The following is a 25,031-nucleotide window of genomic DNA, read 5'->3' on the forward strand; positions in this document are numbered from 1 at the left end:
GGGAAGCAAGACCTGGCTATCAGTAGTATTTGTGCTAAAGGCTATGAAACACATACACACAGGTGAAGAATTATAAAGCAGGCACCTGTTTACCCTAACAAGAGGGTCAGGAAATAAAACACTGCTGGTCAGCACCCCAGGAGTCCTCTGTGTGTCCTTTCTTCCCCATCAAAGTTCATCAGTATCTGGACCTTTGTGAGAATATCTTCCGCGTGGTTCTTGTATATTTCCACCACCTCAGGCTTGTAAATGAATCATGCGCGTTTTCAAACTCGTTATAATAGAACACTCTCCCTCTTTTTTGTGGTTGTCTTGCTTCTTTCCATTTAGCGAAGCTCATCTATTCATTTGACCGTTGATGGACAGTTGGGGCCTTTCCAGCTCGGGGCTATTGTGAATGGCACCGCTGTGAACATGGTGTATCCGAACCATCGCTGACTTATGCAAGAGTCTCTCCCTCGAGAGGAGTGGGATTGTTGGATCGCGGGTTATGTGTACCTTCAGCTCTACGCGTTAATGCCAAACTGTTCCCCAAAGAGACCGGAACAAATCGCGCTCCCACCAGCCGCCTCCTTACTTAAGGAGCACAGAGACTCTCTGAGTCTTGTCAGCCGGCACTATTTGCATCTTCAAACCCTGAACCACAGTCCCCTGGAGAGCCAGACAGGGTGCGTGAGAGCCTTTATCCCTTCTGCCCTGCACCTCGTGTCTTACAAATGTAGCAAGAAAACGGTCAATTTTCCAAGAGTGACCCTGGAGGGAACATGAACTCTTTTAGGTCTTGGCTATACAGGTCAGCCAGGGTGAGGATGCCCTGACCACCCTCCCCTCTCCCTCCCTAACCGCTCCAACTCCCGTGATGGGCGCTAAGGAAGGAGGCTCATCACAGCCCAGGGGTCAGGTGGTCTCCCAAAGCCTGTGGAGTGGGCGGGCCAGCGGGAGCAGGGAACGGTAACTGCCCCTTCCTCCTCTGGCAGACGGGAGGACTTCGAAGGTCGGGGCGTCAGCTCCCGGGAAGCAGATGCTCTTGTCTTTTTCTGCAGGGTTTTAGGAAGACTGGGCAGCCAAGGCCTAATCCCCAGCGGCCAGCGCGCCGTAACCCCTCACCTGAGGGACCAAGCACTTAGCGGCATTTCCGAGGCCTGATGTAGCTTCACACTGAACGTGCACCAGTAAGCCCCAAGCCCCAGCGCATTTATCCAGTTCGGGAAGTGGATTAATAGAATAACCAATAAAACATGTATAAAAGCTTTAATTAAATCTGATGAAATAAAACTTCATGTTTTATTTATGGACACTCCCAACATGTAAAGGATTCAGGGACACATCATTTTTACTGCCATTTCGTCCTCATATCTATAATTAAATCCAGGCTGCAGCTCTGGGCCAAAGCAATGCGGCATTTTAAAGCAGGCCTTGGACCGGCCCTCCCCCACCCCCATCTGCTTTTAATTATAATTACCATCCCCATAAAGGAAGGAGGCTTGCGGCAAAACAAAACAATAAAACAAACAAACAAACAAAATGGCTGTTGCCATTGTGTTTTGAAAGGGCATGCCGAAGGCAGATTGCAGGCAGGTGGGCGTCCTATTTCCAGTTTTATTCTGTACCAAGTGCACAATCCCTTCATTTTACTTTTGACATAAAAAAAAAAAAAAGGACTTCATGAAACAAGACAAAATAACTTATGATTATACGAAACATAACTGTGACAAATCACAAAACTATACATATTAATAGAAAAAAAGTGTACCTAATTCTTTAAAAGATTTATGACAATAAGCACCAGATGTGTGCCCCTAAAGTAAAATCGGCCCCATATCCAGTTTGATATACGCAGTTCATTTCTCTACGTGAGTGTATATAACTATGTACAAGAGTCTGTGTGATTTATGGAAAACAGATTTCCACTCCCCCCCCCCCCAAAGTGCTTTATGTCAGCAACATTACACAGGATGTTCTGCTGTCTGTACAAAATAAATCTTTTCTTCTTCTTCTTCTTCTTCTTCTTTTTTTTTTTTTTGCTTTATCCATTGCAAAAAAAAAAAAAAAAAGGTAACCGCAGAAATTCCACACCACCAACAAAAAGTGCCATTAAAAATGCTGCTATAAAATGACATGGTCAAAACAGACAAATAAAAGAGCAAATAATTGAATTGGACATTTACAGTCACTATTCCCAATACTTCAAGACAACTGGAAAGTCCAGGTTCTGGGACAGACAGGGGAGTTGAACGTTTACCTCTGCTCGAGTACACTAATGTGCTCGACGGCTGGTAAGTGAAACACGACAGAACCACACCACCCCTGTTCTATCAGGGGGTCCCCGGAAGGCCTTCCGTCCACTTCGAGTCACCTGTGCAATTTGGGGGAGACATGGGTAAAGGGAGACACCCCACAGGACCAGCAAATACTTAAATAATATTTAACGGCCGATCAGAGGCTAAATTACAACTGACATTTTGAAATGGTCCCTTTAGGGAATTAAGACAATGCAGCAAATGAAATGTCTCTAAGCAGACTGATTTTTTTTCTTTTTAATGCAATAGGATAATTGGCTTTGCGCTGTGTGTATTTCACCAGTTTTTTTCAAAACAGGGGAATGACAATCTCTGCTCAGATGTTGATGAAAATGGTTACAATGTCGAGACTAAAAAGGCCAGGAAATGGAAGGGAGTGAGCTTCTCGAAGTTTCTACTTTCACTGCTACAGACATGATGATGAATGCAGATATAAATCTGGCACGACACTGGAAGCAAGCAAGGGGCAGATTTTAAGGTCAGGGGAGACTCTGGACTCTGAGGACAGCCTGTGCCGTCTATAAGGAACCTGAATGTGTCATGCCCTGAGGCCCCGACTCCAACGTGCAGCCCCTGGGATACGCTCGACGGGTGTGTGAGGGGGCAGCTGACCTCGCGGGTCGCACTTGACTCTGCTTCCCGTGCGCTCCCTCTGCTAACACCCAGGTCCCCTGGTGGGGGGTGGGGGGGGACGGGCTTCCATCCTGCTGAGGGAGGCGGCCCTGAGGTGCTGCTGCTGTCCGCTTCCCCCACAAGCAGCGACAGGGCCACCGTGAGGCCGGGCTAACACCAGAGGCGGGCACAGGGGCATCTCCCCCAGGTGAAGAGGACGATGACACCCAGGGGTTTGTGAGGTTCAGCCTCTGGCTTCGCCTTCCTTCCCTCCCTCCCGGTAAATCATGTAAAAGCCGCGAGGCACGGAGGCATCACTGCATTCACCCTGCGTTTTGTCAGCTTCTCCCTCCCTCATCTCACACATGAAGAAGGTTCTGAGTTCCCCACGCAGGCCTCAGCGTTTGAGAATGGCCGCGCTGCCTCCCCAAAGACACCGGATCCCTACCTTCTTTTGCAGAGTGTGACAAAGGACACGCAAGGGATGGCAGGTAGCACGCACGTGTCCTCCTTTAGGCCAAGTGACCTAACCCACAAAGTCTGCGGGGGGGGGGGGGGGGCCCCCCCGGGGGCTCATCTGGAAGGGAAGCCTTTCGGAAAGCAGCGCAGATCTTTGTCAAGTGGGTGACTCGGCCCTCTCGCGGGCCTGGCCTTTCTCAGATCGGAGCTCAGCGGTCGGCGGACCTCGCCCACCGTAAAAGCGACCCCACACGCGGCTCTTTAGTCCCCTCTCTCCGTGACGTGTTGGGATCCGGTCCGCGTCAAGCAGCACGTGAGCGACTGCCGAGCCCGACTGGAAGGACCTGTCTGTCTGGACACAAACTGTCCCGGGACACCCAGCTGTTAACCCTTCTCGAAGACCGTAACGATCCCAGTTGGACAGACCACATTGTTTCATTTGTGTTCAGAACCCATTCTTAAGGACAGAGAAAAGAGACGTTGAAACGCGATAGTTCTGGAACGCCAGAGTTTACCAGGGGGTCTCTGGGGTGTGGCTAATTTTTATGGCCTGACGCGCGCACGACTTAAGATCTTTTTGAATAGCTTTGTAAACGCATCACAGAAAGTGGCTTCCTGTTCAGGTTTGCTATCAAATGACCAAGAGCTCTGTGGAAATCCCAGGCTAGGGTTACGTGAAAAAAGCGAACATCTGCTGCCCCAGCCTTCCCTCTACCCCCTCCTTGGGAAGACCTTGCCAAGGGTGCTCAGGCAGTGGCGGTGGGCGAGCGGGAACAGAGAAGAAGGTGACAAGAGCGAGGAGGGAGGGGAGAATATGGGGGAGGGACAGACGGATGAGTGGACATCCTAACGGAGGCGAGCAGAGGCTGTGCAAGGTAAGTGGACATCAGGCACCTCTCGTGTGGTTTTTTGAGAGAGCCCGGGATCTCAACTCGGCGTGTCCCTGTTCCACATCTTCTAGCACGACCTGGGCGCGGCATTCCCCGAGCGGAGGCGAAGGGTCAACGAGTCAAGTGATCTTTTCCACTGAACAAGGTCTTCGAGGTGGAGTCGCCTCACGCAGTCAGCCCACCAGGGTTTCTGCTACGGCACTGGGAAGGGGTTGGGCCCACCCACTTCCCGCCGGTGCCTTTCGCTCAGTGCAAAACTGCGACTCTGGGGGGGCTCCCAGGCGCTGCGAGGTGGGACCAGGAGGGGCCACGGGCTGTGGCTAAAATGGATGTAGCTGGGGTGATTAAGATAACTATTTCCATCCAAAGAACAGACCTCTAAATATTTTTCTTCCTTTAAAAGTAGATGTAAATAACAAGTCTTTAGCATAAAAGAACTAAGATAAGTTGCTGGAATATAAAACAGGTTGTAGTGCCTTTTAAGGGACTGTGCTTGATAGAACCTCATTTTGCTTCTGGAGAAATACTGAAAAGCGACTGGTTAGCACGGGGACGGGAAGAGCAGAGAGGCACCAGCTCGCCGGGGTGCCAGGCCGCTGCAGTGCCAGGATGGGGGGTGGGGGGGCTCCTCCGCGGGCTGAGCCCAAGCGGTGCTTTGGATGCAGATTTCCCTCATCGGGTCCTGCCGGAGCCAGTGGGGAGGATGAGTACGGGGCGAGGCAGTTCTCTGTGCTTCTGGTAACTTGGGTTTTCCTTCCCTACTTGGAGTTCCGTGCAAGGGTGGTCCCCGAACTGCACTGTGACGTGTGCGTCCTTTCACTGGTGTCCTTTGAGAGTGGACAGCTGGAAGGAACAGGTGTCCAGTAGAGTGACTCTAAATTCCCTTTGAAGAGACAGTCCTGTGGGCCACCAGCAAATCCAGACAGAGCAGCAACCACACGCAGCCCTGGGACAGCCGGCCCTGACCAGTCCCGCCTTCCAGAGACACGCCTGGGACTTTGCAGGTTCCACGGAAGCGGCTGGCATCCTCTTCGTGCAGTCAGTGAGGGTGTGAGAGTACAAGGTGGCGAGCGACGAAAAGGTTCCGGATGCCAGTGGTAGTGGAGGCCAGGGGAGCTTTTAGCCTTCGGTATAGACAGAGGAGAGCTGGCTAGGACAGCGGTCCACAGCGCTGATCTGCAAGAACGTGGCGTCTTCAGGCCCGCCACGCACAGAATCCCCGAAGAGGCCGGGGGACCCCGACGGCAAATCATACACTGGAAGAGAAGGAGAAAGAAGTCAACGGTCCCGCCTGTCTCTACCCACCGTGTGTGCCCTACGGCCAGTGCTGAGTGGGGGCCCAGGGTTAGGACCTTCAACGGCTCTCTGTCCCCGGGGCCCTCAGTGGGGAAGGAGGCTGACGGACTTGCAGGCCTACGGTCAAGGTAAGTCTTGGCAGGAACGGTCAAGGTAAGTCTTGGCAGAAAATACGGGCTGAGTGCAAATAAAAGTCAAGTGTTCGAGGGAAGGGTGAGGGTGGCCTGAGAAAGGAGATGACTGCAGTTGAGCCATAAAGAAAGATGGGATTCTCACAGATGGAGAGGTAAAGAAAGAACATTCTAGAAGGAGGAAACAGAGCACAAAGACGGAGAGCGAGGGGCTGTGGGGCCACGTGCACGGGCAGTGCACGTGGGGAGACAGGTGTGAGGTGAGGCCTGGAGCATGTGACCAGGCCTATCTCGTGGCTTTGACTGCCTTGCCAAGGAGAAGACTTTATTCTTTAGGCAACTGGAGGCTAAGGTATTCAAGGAGGACAGGGGCTTATTCTGTCCTTCATTTTTGGAAGGCAATGCTCACGGTGGTGCAGAGGGAAGAATGGTAAAGGTAGAGTTGACGCAGGGAACACGCTGGAAGGCTACAGCTGTTGTCACAGACCGGGAGGGACACTGTGGCCCCTGAACCAGGGTGGCGGAGGTGGGCCTGGAGAGGAGCGTGAAGGTGCGAGATACGACAGGGGCGGATTCAACGGGATTTGCTGCGGTCACGTGCAGGGTCAAGTCTAGTCCCGGTCTCACCTGCTAGTCTGCCGGGGTTTCTAAGTGACAGTCATCAACATACCTGCAATGCCCGAGTGAGCCGAGAAGGCCCTGTGGAACACGTCAAAGCCAGCCTGCCCCATGGGCGTGGGGGCCAGGCAGTCCTCGAAGGAAGGCACCACACTGCACGAGCTGCTGGGCAGCACGGCTCTCTGGGGGTCCGGGTACTGTGGGGGGCAGAAGGTCTGGAGCTGCCCATAAAATCCTGAAATACAAACATGGCAGTGATCTACCGCAGAAGGCCGTTCCAAACACCACCCCGGCACAGCCAGACCCTTGCTCAGCCTGACTCATGCGACAAAATGCCTTCAACTCTTAAGCCCACCTGTAAAATCTCGTAAGTGAGCCTCCGAAATGCACTATTTCCGCAGAAGCTCTTCTACCTTCAGGGGCCAACAAAGCTTGTTGGCTTTTGACATTTTTACCTCCTGCTCCAGGACTGGAAGCTGAATGAAGGGCTCCTTACCTTCCCCAGATGCTCTACAGAGTCCTGGAGACTGTGAACTTGACCTTCAGAGAACGTGCCTACCCAGACCCTCCCACCGCATTTGGGTACATCGTCATCACCTCCTTTACCTTACATTCTGTTCCGCTTTTCACATTTGGTAAAGCCTGAAGCATGCTCTTAACAAGGCCCACTTACAAAGAAAAAAAGCAAAATCGATCTGTCCATCCATCTGTCCTTCTAACGGATACTTTCAAACTCCTTTATAACTTTTTTCACTATGTTGAATAGGTATGGGGTACCCATAAGATGGAATGTGCTAGAATATATTACTGTTGTTGATCTTTGCGGTAAAGGGGAAAACTGGAAGTGAAGACACAATGTAATGAAGAAATAGGACGAAAGGTTTCTTAATATTTGAACGTAATCATCGACATTCTGCTGATCTTGTTTCACTGATGTCTTTCAATTTTTCTTTTCTCGTGTAATGGAGTTTTCCTTGGGGCATCTGTGGTCCTTTCCCATGATCCTCTACACCTTCCAAGATATCTTACCTTTTCTGCCTTCCTTCTTGCCTCGTGATACACTTAAGTCAATGGATTGTTTTCCCGGAGCATAAGAAGCTTTTAAAAATCTAATAATGAAATCTTCATTTGATGCTTTATTGAAGGGAAGGTTGTAGTTCTTTGTGTCTGTTCCCTCACCTGTAAACTGTGTCGGTTTCACTGGCTATAGTGAAGATTAAGGGATAGGAAGACCATAGATAGCATTTTAAGGTGCTTTAGAAACATCGGCTATTCTTAACATCACTACTGTGTTTCGGGTAGGAAAAAAACACGAGAGACTCGTAGAGAAAGTGACCCAGGGCTCATATGAAATGATGGAGAACTCGGGACTAATTCATTGGGCTTTGGGTCCCCAGTCCTGTGTGCCTTTCTCCACTAGAACTCCCCCTTCTCACTGATCAATAGGTAGGGGAGGTGTTACTGGGTTCTTTCCAGCTCTCTTTAAGCACAACCAGGGCACATGGCCACATCCAGTCTACTACACTCTTAACCCTTCTCACTTCTGTTTCGTACTCTCAAGGTGCCTGTGTAAATGCTCCTATCACCTTCAGCCAGGAGGCCTGTTCTGTGGTTGCTGGGGACGCCACCAAAGAAAAGTGTGCCTAACTGCTCAAAAAGACATAGGCTGGCCCTCCAGGAGCTTATGATCCAAGACGGAGGGACCAATGCAGATTTAGGCATGGAGCACACTCACAGTAGAAAATGAAATAATAACCCTTTACAAGCAGACAGTAGTATATTTTGTATAGGATCCAGAGAAAAATGCACATAAGGTTTTGGGGGAAGGTTAAATGCATACATTACAGTAGAGACTGGGAAAATACCCGGGGAAATATCATGTTCAGGCAAGAGAAGAAAGAATGGGAAACCACTGGCCTTTCTCTGTTTGACCCCCAAAGGCTTCCGTCTGATCTTGACAGACACATGGGCAAAGGACCCAACCAGACTACTCAAAGATTCCTATAATTGATCGACCAATATGGACAAACTCAATCCTCTAGCCAACAAAGAAATAAAATCAAGACAATATTCTACCTATCACATTAGCGAAGATTTCTAGAAATCATTCTCGGTGCTGGTGTGAGAATGACAATCACTTCTGTCCAGCGCTGTGGACACCAGGAAAGTACAAGCCTCTTGGAAAACCACTGGACAACCTGGGTGTAGATCCCTAGAAGTGTTCACATACATACACCTGGACTTGAGGATTTTACTTCTGAGTACGTATTCTAAAACTCTTTTCCAAAGCACAGAAGGGGGCGCCTGGGTGGCTCAGTCCTTAAGTGTCTGTCACTTGACTGTGTTCAGGTCACGATCTCACAGTTTGTGGGTTCGAGCCCCACATCCACTGTATGCTGACGGTGTGGAGCCTGCTTAGGATTTTCTCTCTCTCTCCCTGCCCCCCCCTCCACTCCCATTTGCTCTCGCACTCTCTCTTTCTCTCTCTCAAATAAATAAACTTAAAAAAAAAAAAAGAAACAAAGAACAGAGGAAATTCTGCACAGAGACAGTCACTGCAGTGCTAGTTGTCAGAACAGAAGACCCAAGAGCCAAACGGGCCTCCATAAGGGGATGATTAAGCAAAGAGTGATATGCTTATACGATGGAAACATTAAGTAGGCATTAAAACAATATTTACAGGGGGTTTTTAATAACATGGAAAGACCATCATATAAGGTTCAGAAGAAAACAAAAGCAAGATATGAAGCGGAATATGGAGACTAGGTGCAGTCACGTGGGAGCCTATGCAGAGCACAGACATCAAAGCAACGTTTCTATAGTTGTCGTTGGGCTGGTTTTTTCGGGCTTTATATTTTTCTTTTCTTTTTTTTTTAAGTATAATTTATTGTCCAGTTAGCTAACATGCAGTATATACAGTGTGGGCTTTATATTTTTCTGAACTTTAATAGCAGTGAAGGGAAAGTATGCTGGAACCAGACTTCCTGGGTTCAAGTCCCTGTGTAACCACTTACCAACTGTGTAGTCTTAGTGAATTACTTAGCCTCCCGATGTCTGTTTTCTGATCTGTAAAGTGGGGTTAAAAGTAGTACCTACACTTCACTGAGTTATGATGAACATTAGAGAAGTTAATATTTACATATTATAGAATATAATTCGATAATTATGTAATTGATATTTGTATATTTTAGTTTACACAGTATGTGATGCGTTTGTTAAATAAGTAAAATTAAAAAGTGAATTTTATAACAACCGAGTTCTCAAAAAAAACCACAACCTAATTATTAAAAGAAAGAAAATTTTCGGAAAGGCAAGAAGTTAAGTCCTTCAACAATAACCAAACGGAAAGAGCAGCAGGCATGTGGCACACACCCACTTCTCTGGTAAAATCCTCTGGAACATTCTTGGCCCTGTGGGGACCTGAGCTGTGCACATCTTGCCCATGTTGGTTCCCACGTCTTGCACTGACACACGTCCTGATTTCCTCGCTCACCCCCGGCACAAGCTCAAAACAACAACATGTCTGAGTGATCTGAAGGAAACTCGAACGAGCAGCTTCATGGTTTGGGAGGTTCCTTGGACTGATCTTGACTTTGGCTATCTGGTGGCCAGTCATCTATATTAGGATGAAAACAGGGCTGTGGACCACACTGTTGGTTTATTAGAGTGTAATGTCTCCTCACTGAGAAGAATAGACACTATCTGCTATTTATATCACTAGGCTGGCTCTGCCCACATTTGTCACCCATAAATTCCCTGACAGCGTTCCTCAGTGTACTGTTACCCTTCCAAGAGGAGAAGACATTTCTCACTAAGCTCCCTCAACTCCCCAGATAGGGACATTAATCATTCAGGTATGTCAGGAACAGTGATGCAGACCTTCACTGACCTTTCGTGAAAACCACTTCTCTCTCTTCCCTATCTTCTCTCATGTTTCTAAGAGAGCAGAAATGTTACCTGGCTTCAGCCTACCTCTGAGTATCGTGATGTGCGAGTGTAAAAGGTACGTCGTGTGGTGAAACACAGCCGGTGAGGTTAACTCGTAAACCCAACATCCTGGGCTCCATCCCCCAGGCTCCCCCGTCGGCCTGGATCGGAGTGAGAAGGCGGAGTGGACTGTAATTCCTGCCTGTGGCTGTCTTGGCTGACACAAGAACAGTGGGAACCAGAAAATGGCCCCACAAGCATGTCTGATCACTCTCACAGCCAACCCGGGGGAAGAAAATCCTCTTTATTAAATCCGTCCCTCCAAGAAGCCAGTCACTAGAGATGCCAAATCCACTGGTGTGGATGGCCGTGGTCAGTCAAATCAAAGAGCTTTAACATATCCTCTTTCCAGGGCTGTTTTCACAAAATGAACGAAATTTAAAAAAATTCCATTAGGGTCTTGCCACACACACGAACCCTAAGGAAGCCTAACTCGTTTTCTGATGAATGGCTCCTGTATTCCAGCTGTTGGACTTCGTGTAGTGAATTTGGATGGAATGCTACCTCTCAGACCAAAAGCAAAATGAGGCAAGATGTTAACACATTTCGTGGGCCTAAGACAAGAGTGATGGCAAGGTCAGCCAATCTGTCAGTCAGTCAATCAGTCAATGACTATCAGTGGGCGCTGCCCAAGGTGCTATCCGAGAGACCAAAGAAACAGAAGATAATACCTTGCGCCCTTGAGGATTGATAGTGCCCTCAGAGCGAGAGCGCATACACAGTTATAACAGCGTAGGAACAGACACGTACATTCGGGTTGGCAATAAATGTTAGCTGTCACCTTTAGTTATAAAATCGCCTCTCCCCCGTTTTACAAGTTACTTTGCTTCTAAAAATGGAGGAGGTGGCAGGCAGGGAGGAATCTGCAGATAAACTGGATCTACCCAAGTTGCAGCTCCTGAAGGTCAAGGAGAATCGTTCCTCCTCTTGTCAACTTTGGGGAAGTGTTTTCCCTTCTAAAAACACACCTGGGGGCACCTGGCTGTCTCAGTTAGTTAAGCGTTTGGCTTCCGTTCCGGTCACGATCTCCTGGTTTGTGAATTCGAGCCCCGCGTCGGACTCTCTGCTGTGAGCGTGGAGCCCATTTCAGATCCTCTGTCCCCCACTCACTCTGCCTCTCCCCCACTCACTCTCTCTCTTTCAAAAATAAACATTAAAAAAATAAAAATATACCTTTTTTTTCTAATTATAATTTGTATCTCTAAATTCTCCTGAAATCAATATTACTCTATGTTAACTAACTAGAATTTAAATAAAAACTTGAAACAAACAAAAATTATTTGAAATTAATTTTACCAACTAGAAAATGTAGAACAGTATAAACAAAGAAAGGAAAAACTTTATGTCCACATTCAGATATGGCCAGATATATATATATATATATACACAAAGCTGGCACGTTATATATATTGCTTTGTTTTCTTTTCTCTCCTAATATTCTCTATGGGCTACACGCATCACTAAACTTCTTTTCGTTTTTAATGTTTCTTTCTTTCTTTAGAGAGCACGAGCGGGGGAGGAGCAGAGAAAAAGAAACACAGAATTCCAAACAGGCTCCACACTGTCAGTGCTGAGCCCAACACGGGGATCGAACCCACAAACCGTGAGATCCTGACCTGAGCTGAAATCAAGAGTCGGACGCTCAACAGACTGAGCCACCCAGGCGCCCCTCACTAAACTTCATTCTTAAAGAAACTACCTCTTCGGTTTGTCACATGGGGGTCACTGAGGCCTCTGTGATGACAGGTTTGATCAGGAGTTCACAGTCACTGTGGCTGCTAAGGAACAAATCAGCCCCATGAAGCTGGGTGTTGGTTTCCTTCCCAAAGTGGAAGGGGTGGGGCGGGTGGGGGGAGCCAGAGGCGAGAGGAATTGCATGACTACATACGATCACAGAAAGGTGTTCTCTAGGGCCGTCTTTCTTCGATGACGGAAACGATCTCTTTCTACCTGTATCTCGCTGTCCAGCTAACCGAGAGCTTGAGATGGGCTAGTGCTACAGAAGAACCGGCCCTTTACTTTTATTTAATTTTAATTAGTTGAAATTTAAACAGCCATCTGCCCTACCCAGGGTTAGCACACTTTGTTTCAGAAAGGTCTCCAGTGATGGGGCGCCTGGGTGGCTCCGTCGGTTAAGTGTCAACTCTTGATTTCAGAGCGGGTCATGATCTCACGGGTTTGTGACTTCGAGCCCCACATCGGGCTCTGCGCTGACAGTATGGAGCCTGCTTGGGATGCTCTCTCTCCCTCTGTCTGTGCCCCTCCTCTGCTCGTGTTCTTGCTCTCTCTACCTCTCTCAAAATAAACAGACTTTAAAATAAAAGAAAAGGAAAAAAAAAAAAAGAAAAAAGCAATGTTTCTGGTTAAATTCCTGAAGGAAAAACACATGGCCCACCACCCAGGGTTTAAATAAAAGCCAGACAAGGCTTCTTAGACTCATGGCCTTCAAGATAGGAAATATACTAGACTCTTTATTGCATTTATCTTTTCCTTGAAGATTTACCACTCCAATCTTTGTGGAGGAAACCAATATATAAATAAGTAAGTGAACGACGGTCAGCCAACTTGCAGCCCTCAAGAGGGCGGATGAGCACTGTTCCAAGCTAAACCTCCAGGGCATTTCAGGTCTCCTGAAGGTGCGAGCCACATTCCCCTTCAGAAGTAGAAGGAAGAGGAAACATGTCGCCCACTTTCTTTCGTGCAGACTGTGGACACAGCTGGCCGTGCCCACTGGGAGCGGCAACAGGCACCGGCTGGTCCCCAACATCCCATCTGCATGATGGTGGAGTAAAGCTTGACACAGAGGCTCTACCCAACAGTTCAGCCCCATGGAAGGGGAGGGAAACCATCAGCCTACACCTCGTCAAGCCTCTGTGTCGGGAGCTGTGTACCCAGTGGGTTCGTTTATGTGGCAGATGGCTTTGCAAAGCCCAATTCTTGTTTTCCTCGAAGGTGAGGGTGGGAAGCACCACCAAACTCTGGGCACCAGGGAAAATGCTGGGTGGACGGTGTTCAGAATCAAGACCGACCCCTCCCTGTGGCAAGCTGTGTCCTGACCATGATGACAGCTTAGAGGAGCAGGCAGCCCATAGGGGCAGTCCCACACGGGCAACAGCAAGGTCCCTGAGAACTACTTCTCCAACCAGGTGTGGCCTGAGCAGGCTCAGAAGCATCCTTTGTGAGGGCCCTTGGAAATAATGCCGACAGCCATCACCTCCGTGTGACCTGAGGACATTGTTTCAGGGGTCAGGCCAAGCACTGCTGTGGCCAGCCACGGCCAGGCTTCTGGGGCCGGCTGTGTCTTGACCTTCCAGAAGGAACACGGATTACTGTGTGTGTCTGCCCCTGTCGCGGGATTTCTGTAAAGGGGTTCACGGTATCTAGTGGATAAGGTAAGAGCAAAAAATCAAGGGGCCTGGAAGAGAGGGCCCGTGTCACACAGTTATCGGCACTCCGCAAAAGCCACTTTTTCCTTTTCTTCCGCCAACACAAGCATTTCCGGTTTTCTGCTTTTATTTCACTCAACAACTATTCACTAAGCACCTGAGCGCTGGATACACGATGCTGGCTAAAACACCCTGCGTGCTGTCTTGGAGGTTATGTTTTAGGGAGAAAGAAAGAGAAACATATAAATGAGAAACCAAGTAATATAGTTTCAGACTCTGTATGACGACAATAAAAAGTGCATTTTCTTTAAGGGATGTATACTCTTTTCTCCAGTATGCATGCAGGGTGAGAAGCAGAAAAGGCAGCAGAGGAGACAGAAGTTTGGATTCTCTCACAACTTTCAACAGAGTTTGGAATAGCGGTGCCCTCCGTCTGGCCCTGGCTCGTGATGGCAGGTCCCACGAGGAGCCCATCCCGCGGCTCTGCTGGGGACCAGCCCCGGGGACTCTTTCTCCTCCGGTGGCTCTGACTGATTCGTGCCTGGGAGGAGGGTAGGGGGGTATCGGAGGCACAGGCAGGGCTGGTGGCATCTCAGCCCTTTGGTGGCACAGTTTGTTTGGTAGCCAAGTGGAAGGAAAGCTAAGTATTTATGAGCTTTATGGCTCTAATTATTTTTCCGCAGAGACTATAATTTTGTGGGTTACTTTAGGAAATGTGGAGGGTTTTTTTTTTCTTCTGTCTCGGTTCTAGAATTGCTGCATGATCAGGGGCATGGATGAAACCTAGGCCATGAAAGAGACAGCCCAAACCAGCAGGGACAAGGACAAACAGAGAAGACATGTGACCCTACTCCCTTCGGCTCCCCTAACTGATTTCTCTTTCTCCAACTCTCTTAGGGCTCTTCGTGCATTTCCTTCTACTCTCTCAGGACCCTGGAGCTGCCCCCTTTGAATACCTTCTATGACCCATAACACAAGCCAACCAGAAGAAGAGGGGGAAGCCTCTGCTAACGCTCCTGGAAGGTGACAAGCACGTGATCTTTGGCATCTCTGTTCGTTAGCCTGACTTTATTTTATTGATTTTGCTTATTTTTTGACATTTTTATTTATTTCTTTTGAGAGAGGGAGAGGGAGCACAAGCAGGGGAGGGGTAGAGAGGGAGGGAGAGGGAGAGAGAATCCCAAGAAGGCTCCACACTGTCAGCACGGAGCCCAACGCGGGGCTCAAACCCACGAACTGTAGGATCGTGACCTGAGCTGAAATCAAGTCGGACACTCAACCGACTAAGCCCCACAGGCGCCCTATTAGTCTGATTTTATACGCTGCAACCTTACTGAAAGAAGGGCCCAGGGAATCACACGCTTATGACTCACAGGGCACCTTGGGAGAATACTTGTAGGATTCCTTGTCACGTAGACAGTTGATTCCTGTCTGGTAAGCAAGCAGGGGATTCGAACAAATGTTCCCACTGCAGAGACAAACAGACGGACGCAGAGGAGTTGTTGCGTTCCCTGCATTTACAACCAGGACTTTGCTTATACGATGCCACGCAAAGGAGAGAAAAGTGGCAAATTCATGCAACCATTTTAGTATTTCCCAACATCCAGGTATTTGGAATTATTCAAGGATCCAGCCTTTATCTTAAAAGCAAATGGGCAGCAGAAGTAACACGGCCACCATATTAGTTCCTACTAAGTTCAGAACTTTCTCATTTACAATTCCCTTGCTTTGGCATTTTTTTTGCAGAACATTCTGGTTAGTGATACACCAACCAGTCAGGGAATTCTACCAGAAGGAAGGAGACGGACTGATATTTATTTGCTCCAAGTCAACCACCGCCCTATGGGCTTCGTATAGAAAATCTTCATCCTGTCAATAACTTTGGCGTTAACGGCATGGTCCCCAGGTTGAGCCAAAGAAGCAGAGAAGTTAAAGTAACTTGCCCAAATCCTCAGAGCTACCAAGGTACAACACAAAGACTCAAACCCTGGTCTGTTTGTTGACACGGTTCATCCAGACTACCAGGACTTGAGCTCATGGGCCAAATGAGTTTAAACAGAATCTTGCCACGTTTGTGGACGTACCTTATTGCCAGATCAGAGGCAACTTATTCACACTGGACCAACATTTCATAACATACACTTTCAATAGGGAGAAAGGCATTGGATAAATTAATAAAAATCAATAAACATCACCTAACCACCAAAAAAAAACCCCTCTAAAACCCTCAAAAGTAAAAACAGAAACAGTTTAGAAATTTCTTCTGGCCAATTTTCTGATTTAGTCACTATTTTATTTCTATCCATTGCACGGACAACTTGGATCTGGGTTTGAATCCTGGATGGCCCGTTAACCAGCTGTGTTCATTTATCCAGTTTGGATACCTTATTTTCCTGCTTGGGCCTCATTTTCTTTTAAAATAATACCTACTTTATGGGGTTGTGGAAAGCATTATATACGAGAGTGCGTATAAAAGCATCTATCGCCTTCCCTGGGGTGCAGAAGGCCCTCCGTAAACAGGAGCAATTATTATTACCATGCAATAAGATCAGAAGTATTTCTAGGTTCTGTAGAATGCACAAACAATTCTTCAGCAGTTTTTCTCTCCTAACCCTTAAGTATAAAATGACACTGCTCTTCAAAGCAGAATCTCCACAATTTGGTTGTCACTTTTGGGCTCCTGGTCGTGGCCATCAACGCCACTCAGGTCTTCATGTAGCTAGAACTCTGCTAAGCCTCCTCCCTGGACGCCGTGGAGAAAATGACTCTTCATTTTAATACAGAGTCTATAAATGGGGAAGCTTTAGGAGCGGCTCGCAGACTGTGTGAGGAAGACAGATTTTTCTTCGGGCTGAGAACTGAACCAGCTTGCAAAGCACTTGAGCTATTTACGACTGACATTTAAGCAGCTACTGTACCAGGAAAGAGGAAAGTAATGGAAATATTAACCCTTAAAATTCCCATTGGACACATTCCTGCTGTAGGAACCCTGGGGCCGTGGCTCAAATACTGACCACCGGAGCAAATGCCTGGTCCCCTTGCCCTGGGTCAGGTGGGGTGCAGAGCTGAGAGCTTCTACTTAGAAAAGTCCAACTGGATCCAAGAAGGGGCGCCATTGTCATCTGCACCCTCTGTGGCCGGCCGACACGCCACCGTGAGACACGCTCAGAACATTCTGAGCGCTTTCCTGTGCTCGCACCCCGCACAGCAACCCAAGGTGTTTGAGGTTCTTGCCCACGGAGTCGGGTTCGGGGCCAGGGTAGGGAAAGAGGGAGAGGGTCTGCTGGAGATGTCTACAAAGGGCCAAACAAGGGGCTGGGAGTGGGCAGAGCCTGTTGCTGACCGGGGCACCAGGGAAATGGGACACGGCAGGGTGGGAGGGAGGGAATGCTCCGGTGCAGAGACGCCATCCATTTTCATTTAAAATATCCTCAACCCACCCAAAACCCTAACGCGTGGTGGCCTCTGGCTTCCAAATTCTCAAAGTGATAAGCTGCCAAAGTAAACTAATTGCAATGTGTCTCTGTAATTGCCATGTGTGGGTAGCTACAGCGATAGTAAAATGGTTCAGTGAGTTCTGACGGTGATAATGAAACATTTGGAGATGACATAAAATGAAGGCTCTCAAAACCAGAAGACCCAGAGAGTCCAAAATGGATTTGAAAGCCTCGCTTTGTGGCCTGGAGGAAACCATAACCCCTCTGAGCCTATGAGTCCCTGTTTCCAAAAGGGGGGTAACAGTCCTCATGCGGCAGCATCATCATCCCCACAGAAGGAAGGGGAAGAAGCAGCGGGAACAAATGGATGGGGTGCAGGGCCCAGGTGCCCATGAGTTGCCGCTCACACCCAACACCTGCCTGTGACTCAAAAAGCCTGGATCCGTGGGAGGCCCTGGAACGGAGGGTTCAGGATCTGGACACTGTGTCTGGTGGTCATGTGACGTGAACACCTTGGCCACTGCTTAGGGTTGAGGAGAATGAGCTGGGAATTTCTGTATGAGTGGGGGCCACCCTGTTGCTGGTGTATGTCCCCCGAATGAGGGGCTGTAAGGATCACACGAAACGGTAAGCGTGACGGTATTTGGCAAACAGTAAAACCCACTGAGAATCCTAGCCCCTCTTGTCCCAACAGCCCGGTGCCACCTACCCTCCTACATTCTCTGAGTACAAAGGTGTATCTGTCCTGGTCGAGGAGAGCTCTGCCCCATAACGCTCACAAGCAACTGACTCGGGGGTACTCAGGCCGAAAGCAGAACAAGGAAAGAATGGCAAAGAATGAAGATTTAATCCCCTGTGCCTTTGTCCTTCCAAGCTAGCTCTGTTGTAAGAAAGGTCTGGCAGAGAAGAGGATTCCAGACACAGGTAAAGTGCTGCAGCCCCCGCTGGGGTCCGTGCGAGCCACCCTGGCTCTTGGCACGTTTTGAATTGTGCTACATTTACAGGACTTCCCTGGGAAGTAGAAGAAGAAGAAAGCTGGCAAGTATTGACTTTCTCCGCCACTGGCCAATTGCTTCCTCTGGATGACCTCTGACTGGTGAGGCACGGCAAGGGAGCACTGATCCTACGGTTGGGGCCTAGGCCAGTGACTCTTAAAGTGGGTACCATGGCATCAGCTCTAGCTCAGCTCCGGGCAGACCTGGTGAATCAGCACGCCTGGGTGAACCACCTGGAAATCTTCATGTCTAACAAGGTATTTCTTACACTAAAGACTAAGAGGTACTAAGAGCACCTTTAGATGATTTTTAACCTTCTGAAAGTTTTCCAAATGAAATACACCAATAGGAAAACACAGAACAGCTCGGATTTCGTTTGCAATGGAAGAAGAGAGGACTTCTGACGGGCATCTCCTTTCCTGGGCTGGTCCCCTGCCCTTTCTGCTGGACTCTGAGAACCCTTGGGGATAAAGTCACGATGACTGCCCTTAAGTGACTTTGGATTATACTCTGAGCAGATATGGATCAAGATGGCCTCCCTCCCCACCCCCGGGGCCCTTTTTGCATATTTAAGTTCTTGGTCAAGGTGAAATCATGGGACCTCATCTGAGTGACTCCGAAGTCTTGGTCTTACTGTGGGCTTCATACTTATCTTGTGACACAAACTTCTGTTGTCCGGCTGTAACCAGATTTCCACAATATATCCAGTCCACTGACTAGGGGACTTCTTGCTTGTTTGAACCCACGTCCGTGATTACACAATTTCCGAGCACTCTCATCTAAGAGTGGGCCCCATCTTGTGCCAATGGTTTGAGTATTTCTCCTGCTGAGCCTCTGCCTCACAGTGAAGTTCCTGTTCTATACTACTAGGCCTCCCCCAAATCTATTCTCTTGAATGTTGAGATGACATCTGGGCTTGAAGTCAATCAGTAAAGAAATATATATAAGTGGGTTTGAGATAGCAGAGGGGACACTACCTTTATGAAACCTTAAGAACATCACTGGATTCCAGGATCTGTGTCCCCCCTTCCACCTGACTGCCAGGAAACTTGCCTTTTTATCTTGTTAGACCTTGTGGTCACTGACTACTAATCCGGACCACCAAATTTATGACCTGCTGTCTCCACTCCACTCCTTTGGCTAGAAAGAGTTCCTCCCACCACCACCTGGGGGTCCATGCTCTGATGGGTATGTATAATCCACAGGGTCCTTCCTTTCCTGCTCAATCGCATTCCATGGCACACTGAAGTCCTGAATTTTGAGTATTAAGCATCTAAAAAATGTGCCGAGAGCTACAGGGAATAAATAGATGGCATGATTGCTTGCCTACACATAGACCATAAGGAATATTCTCTGAGTTCAAAGGTTTTGCTTGCCAAACATCACCCCTTGTATATAAGCTCAGGACAGGCAGGAGTTGTGTCTGTTCCCTCTACCTAGATAGCCTTAGCACCCCAAAGAGGATCCAGCACATAACAGGAGCAGAGTATCTGAGAACGAGTCAATGACACCCACACTGGAGCCTCCTGTGCAAATACCAATGGTGAGAGGGAGCATAACGAAGCTCAAAGATTCTGATCGTCTACACAATAGCCCATCAGTGTGACTTCCTGTTCTAACATGGATTTCCTTTTTTTTTTTTTTTAATGGAGGAAGAAACAAAGATGATGAAGGTTTGATTGGCCTGGTGCAGGTGCCCTGAGAGCTGTGCTTCTCCAGGCCACCTTTTTGTGCAGCTGCCTGAGAGGCCACTGAACATGAGGAAGTGAAAGACTGGGCAGAAGAATTAGGTAACTTGACCCATCCATAGAATGCCCTGCTCTCTTTTAGGAAACCATCCCAAGGTCAAGGAACCTGATCCACTACTCTGAGTTCCATCTCTAAACAGGGGCAGAAGTGTATTTCCTACTCTCCTCACAAAGTTACAGTGAGAATTCAGGGATTCCTCCAACAAATATCTTACTGAGCACTTCCATTACAGTTACTGATATAACTTACTGATATAACGGATACAACATATAGTTACTGATAACACTTTTGTACCTAAGAGTAATTTATAAATTGCAATATAAATGCAGGCACTGTCCTTCACCTCACCGGTATGAATAAAAACACCACAGCAGCCCAGATCCACAGATGCCAAAGACCTTGGGTAAATGTTTGGCTCATTCAGATCTCCTGAATCATTTGGCCATCATGGCAAGAAAATTTAACAACTCAAAAGAAGTTGTGCGTTGGGATGTGTGATAAGAGACTGGGTTTGGGGGAGGAATGCAGGAGGGAAAGGCTGGCTGTTACACTGAAATGACCCAGAAAAATGTCTGAATGTTTTTACTTCAATCAATGGCCACATCTTCTAAGGTCTAGTTCTCCGAGCCCTTGCTAGAGAACGAAATAGAGAGGTTAGTCAGAACATTTTGGAAATGTGGAAAGGGAAATTTTCTGTAATCAGAAAGGGTGCTCACAATTGTAAGTAAACCACCTAGAGGTCCTAAGGAAACTGGGTTGTTTTGCAACATGATCTGGGCCCAGATGATCTGAGGGAGCACAGATCAAGGCAGTTCTGGTGTTTCGTTGTTATTTTGTTTTCTTAACACAGTGGCCTCATTACCAGTAACCCATATGTTCCTGATGTTGGCTCCCCCGACTTTATTTTAAGGAAACTCCACCCACAGCTATTCACATTCTTTCTTTAAACCATCAACTGCTTATCGTGTTTACAAGGAAAATTCCAACTAAAAATACAAGAATTACAAGACACAGATTGCCATTAATATGTTCATCCCTGAAGAGTCCAACTAAGCAGCCTGTGAAATAGAGTTATAAGAAAATATTTAACTTGAGTTTAAGAGCTCCATTCAAAGAGAGGCTAAACTTCATGAGCTGCAGATATAAGACAGAACATTCGCTTCTGGAAAAAAAAAATGTCATTAATTCCCCCAAAGAATGAAAAAGCCCTGTACCTGTAATAACGCTCCTCACTTTTCTATAAATGCTTTTAAGGTAACTGACAGGAACGTCACAATAGTCAATGAAATGGAAATTTTCTGGATATTTTCCTTCTCTCGATACATTTTTGGGTTCCAATTAAGAAAACAAACCGTCATTGCCAGTGACATGGCCTGCCCAGCAGGGTGAAGAGTAAGCAAAATGCTCAATAAATAATAGAAACACCCAAGTAGCAGTTATGGCCACTTCATCCCTCTTAGAATGAAAGCACCTTCAGAGCTCAATATAAAAATGAAAAGCTGCTGAATCACAGTCGTAGCCGAAGGAAAAAGCAAAACAACTTTGTTGCACAAGCTGGCGAGAATTAAAATGCTCTGATGATGTCTAGGGTGGGGAAAAGGGGGCTGTGCACTGTGGTGACATCTAAACCAGCAAAGCCTCTGGTGAGGGATCTATGGCATCACCTATCCAGCTTTACAGTGTGCCCATCCACCAATCTGGCGGCTTCTCTTCCAGAAATAATTCCTGGAGAAAGCGTGCAAAGAGATACATGTGTGTGTGAGAGTGTTCGTGTAAACATTCTTATGTGCATGAAGAGATTTAATACAGCATTGTTCATGAAAGCAAAAAAAAAAAAAAAAAAAGGGCTGTCAGTAGGGGAATGATTAAAAAAATGACATGTTCCTGTAGGTACTGTATAGTTTTTTAAAAAAGGAGTTGCTCTGGGGTGCCTGGGTGGCTCAGTCGGTGAAGCGTCCGACTTCGGGTCAGGTCATGATCTCATGGTTCGTGGGTTCGAGCCCAGAGTCAGGCTCTGTGTTGACAGCTCGGAGCCTGGAGCCTGCTTCGGATTCTGTGTCTCCCTCTCTCTGCACCTCCCCCCCCCCCCCCCCCACATTCACGCTCTGTCTCTCAAAAATAAATAAATGTTAAAAAAAATTTTTAAAAAGGAGTTGCTCTACATACATATACCTAGAAAGCAGAAGCATGTATATTTTTAAATTAAAAAAAAAAAGTAAGTCATAAAATAAAATGCAGAATGTGAGCCCATTTTTATAACAGGGCATGCGTGTATTCACATGGATACGTGTAAGTATATTCAAATACACATACACACACACACATTTCATTTCTGTAAACATTTAAAAAGTCATTGTCTTCATAGTCATTATCTCTCATCAGTGCTGGAGGCAACTTAAACTCTTTATATAAGCACATTAAAAAAAAAAAGGAACAGGTAAATTTTTCCTTTTCTAATTTAAAATAGTCGGTGAGAATTCTTAAAGTGTGTTTGAAGGACTGTGGTAAGAGACCAATAGCCCTGGTTTGTTGAGTTAGTAATCAGTCTCCCAAGTGACCTGGGGTGCAGGTGCTGGAGAGGCAAACGCTCCCCCCACCCCTGCCCCCGTGAGGACAGAGAGCGAGCGCTGCCTTCCCTACACCCACAGTAGACGCATATCCACTGACCCAGAGCACAGACTGTCATCAGACGGTCCTGGGTGTAGTTTCCAGCTCCACCATTTCGACAGTAAGAAATCGAGGGCAAGTTACATAATGTTTCAGTGATTCAGATCCCTCAACTATAAAATGGGATTAAACAATCCCTTTCTTCCTTCCTTCCTCTTTTCTTTATGAGAGAGAGAGAGAGAGAGAGAGAGAGAGAGAGAGAGAGAGAGAGAGAATCTTAAGCAGGCTCTACAGTCAGCACAGAGCCCGACACGGGGCTTGATCTCACGACTACAAGTTTATGACCAGAGCCAAAATCAAGAGTCAGTTGCTCAACCGACTGAGCCACCCAGGGCCCCAACGTACACCCACCCTCACGAACCATCGTCCCTGAACTGCCAGCAGAAGCTGAGCCCTGGGAGAACCGTCACTGACCCTTCCACACTTAAAACTTTACACAGACAGAATTCCCAAGCCACGAAAAACTTCCATAGCACTGTAGGCACGGGCACCATCCCGAAGGAGAGTGAGTGTGGGACTGGGGTGAGACTGTTCCTCAAACCGGCTCTGATATTCCCTAGGTATGTGACCCGGAGCAAGGTGCTTTATCTCGCAGCCTCGCGTGGGAGGGGAGGGTGCGTTGGCGTTTTTACTAATGTTATTCTGAGGGTTAAACAACACAAGTTCTAATCAACTGGGCATCTACTGTGGGTGAGGCATTTGTCTCTCATTCTTACACCAACTCTGAAAGAGAGGTATCGCTACCTCCTTATTAAGAGCCAGGAAACGGAGATTCGGGGCATCACATGACTTGTCCTTAGGGTTCCCCTGCAGATCCGCCTGACTCTGAAGTTCTTTTCATCTCCTTTTTTTTTTTTTTTTTTTTTAACCCCCCTACAGTCCATTATTTGTCTCCCTGTATCATTTGGGCGAGTCACAATGTCCTCTTCTGGTGATCCCTTCTGAGATAATATGACCGATTTCAGGGAATGTAAGCTAGTGGCTATGAATACTTTTGAGAACTGAAAACAACGCTTTGGCAGCCTGGGGAAACAAGGGACTTTTACCTATGGGAAAGCCTCGAAACACCTCTTCCACCGGCTGCCCCGGCTTCCCCTGCTCACAGGGCGGCCCCTGCCTCCCTCTTCACTGCCGGACACTCAATCCCAGGTGCACAAAGACTCATGGGAAGGAACACTTCCTATACTAAGCTAACCTTAATGTGTCAGGGAATCACTGGACCATCCCCTTTCCTCCAGGGAGAGGTCCCAGGAAGTTGGGTGAGCCCGGATATGTAATGAGAGGGGCAGAAAACAGGAGCAAGTGCTCAAAGAAGGGCCCCAAAAACTTGACTCCTAATCACGGTTTTGCCAAGGGCTGGCTCTACCAAAAGGTTGAAGGAGTCATAGGCAAAAGTCCCTTTCCTTCTCCTCCCCCTCCATCCTTTTGCTCATTCTTATTTATTCCATAGGCTTTTATTAAGCATTTACTGTGGGCAAAACATTGCATGAGAATACAGTTCCTGTCCCGAGCACACTTAGTTTAGTGATAGCTAGTTGACTCAGTCATTTTTTTTTTTTAATGTTTATTTTTGAGAGAGAGAGAGAGAGACAGAGCATGAGCAGGGGAGGGGCAGAGAGAGAAGAAGGCACAGAATTCGAAGCAGGCTCCAGGCTCTGAGCTGTTAGCACAGAGCCCCACACAGGGCTCGAGCCCATGAACCTCAAGATCATGACCTGAGTCGAAGTCGGACTCTTAACCGACTGAGCCACCCAGGTACCCCTGTTGACTCAGTCATCTTAACTATTCTTATGGGTATGTGGATTTAATCTGTGTGTGTGTGTGTGTGTGTGTGTGTGTGTAGATACTTAGCTACAAATACAGACTACTCACAGTTCATTTCCATAACCAACCATTCAAACAGCTCTTCTGATGAAGAGCCCCTCCCACAAAGCCAACTAACATGCTTTGTGCCAACTACATCCCATACACGCACCTAAATTTAACTTTTGTTTCATAGAATTAGCACAACTGTCAGAATTCATCAAGTACTAGTTATGGAAAACTGCTCTTGGGGCAATTCTGTAGTAATTAAGTGTATAAGAGTAATTAAGAATTTCTCCGGATCTAATACTCCATCCCTAGGACCATATGAACATTAATAACCTCATGGCTGATACCAAAAATGAGTCCTGATTGGGGCTGCTGATGGTACCATCGGAAAGACATCACCGGCTCACGCTCCTTCAGCTTCCTCGGTGAAGATCTGATTTACAATCAATCTTATCGGTTTTCCAGAGATTTCAAGGGGAAGCGGTGACACACGCTTAAATTCTAAGCAATACGATTTCTAGGCTTGCGATGTATTATTTCACAACTGCACGAACGCAGATGTGACTAAATTTCCTGTGGGATGGGGTATGTTTATTGTCTCTACCATCTGCCTTCAAAAACACTAACCTTTAAACAGTTCACATTAACCCCCGGCAATGAGATCAGCCACGGTGGTAACCCATAGGACTCTT

At 47.4% G+C, this 25,031-nt stretch overlaps 1 protein-coding gene across 4 annotated transcripts in view; it reads right to left on the reverse strand.

Annotated features, from left to right (window-relative positions):
• Positions 1-1,234: 1,234 nt before the first annotated feature.
• The window catches only part of GLIS3 (GLIS family zinc finger 3), a 449,362-nt gene continuing 425,565 nt past the window's right edge, over positions 1,235-25,031 (reverse strand). For all 4 annotated transcript variants that reach the window (XM_040449462.1, XM_040449463.1, XM_040449460.1 and 1 more), the window contains 2 exons: positions 6,359-6,541; positions 1,235-5,517 (listed from right to left, as the gene is read on the reverse strand). In XM_040449462.1, coding sequence (XP_040305396.1) covers positions 5,381-5,517; positions 6,359-6,541 — 320 coding nt within the window. In that variant the 3' untranslated portion in view covers positions 1,235-5,380. The remainder of the gene's footprint in view (positions 5,518-6,358; positions 6,542-25,031) is intronic.

Source organism: Herpailurus yagouaroundi, unplaced genomic scaffold (assembly GCF_014898765.1).
Source record: "Herpailurus yagouaroundi ecotype Mexico unplaced genomic scaffold, PumYag 199, whole genome shotgun sequence".
Classification (NCBI taxonomy): domain Eukaryota; kingdom Metazoa; phylum Chordata; class Mammalia; order Carnivora; family Felidae; genus Herpailurus; species Herpailurus yagouaroundi.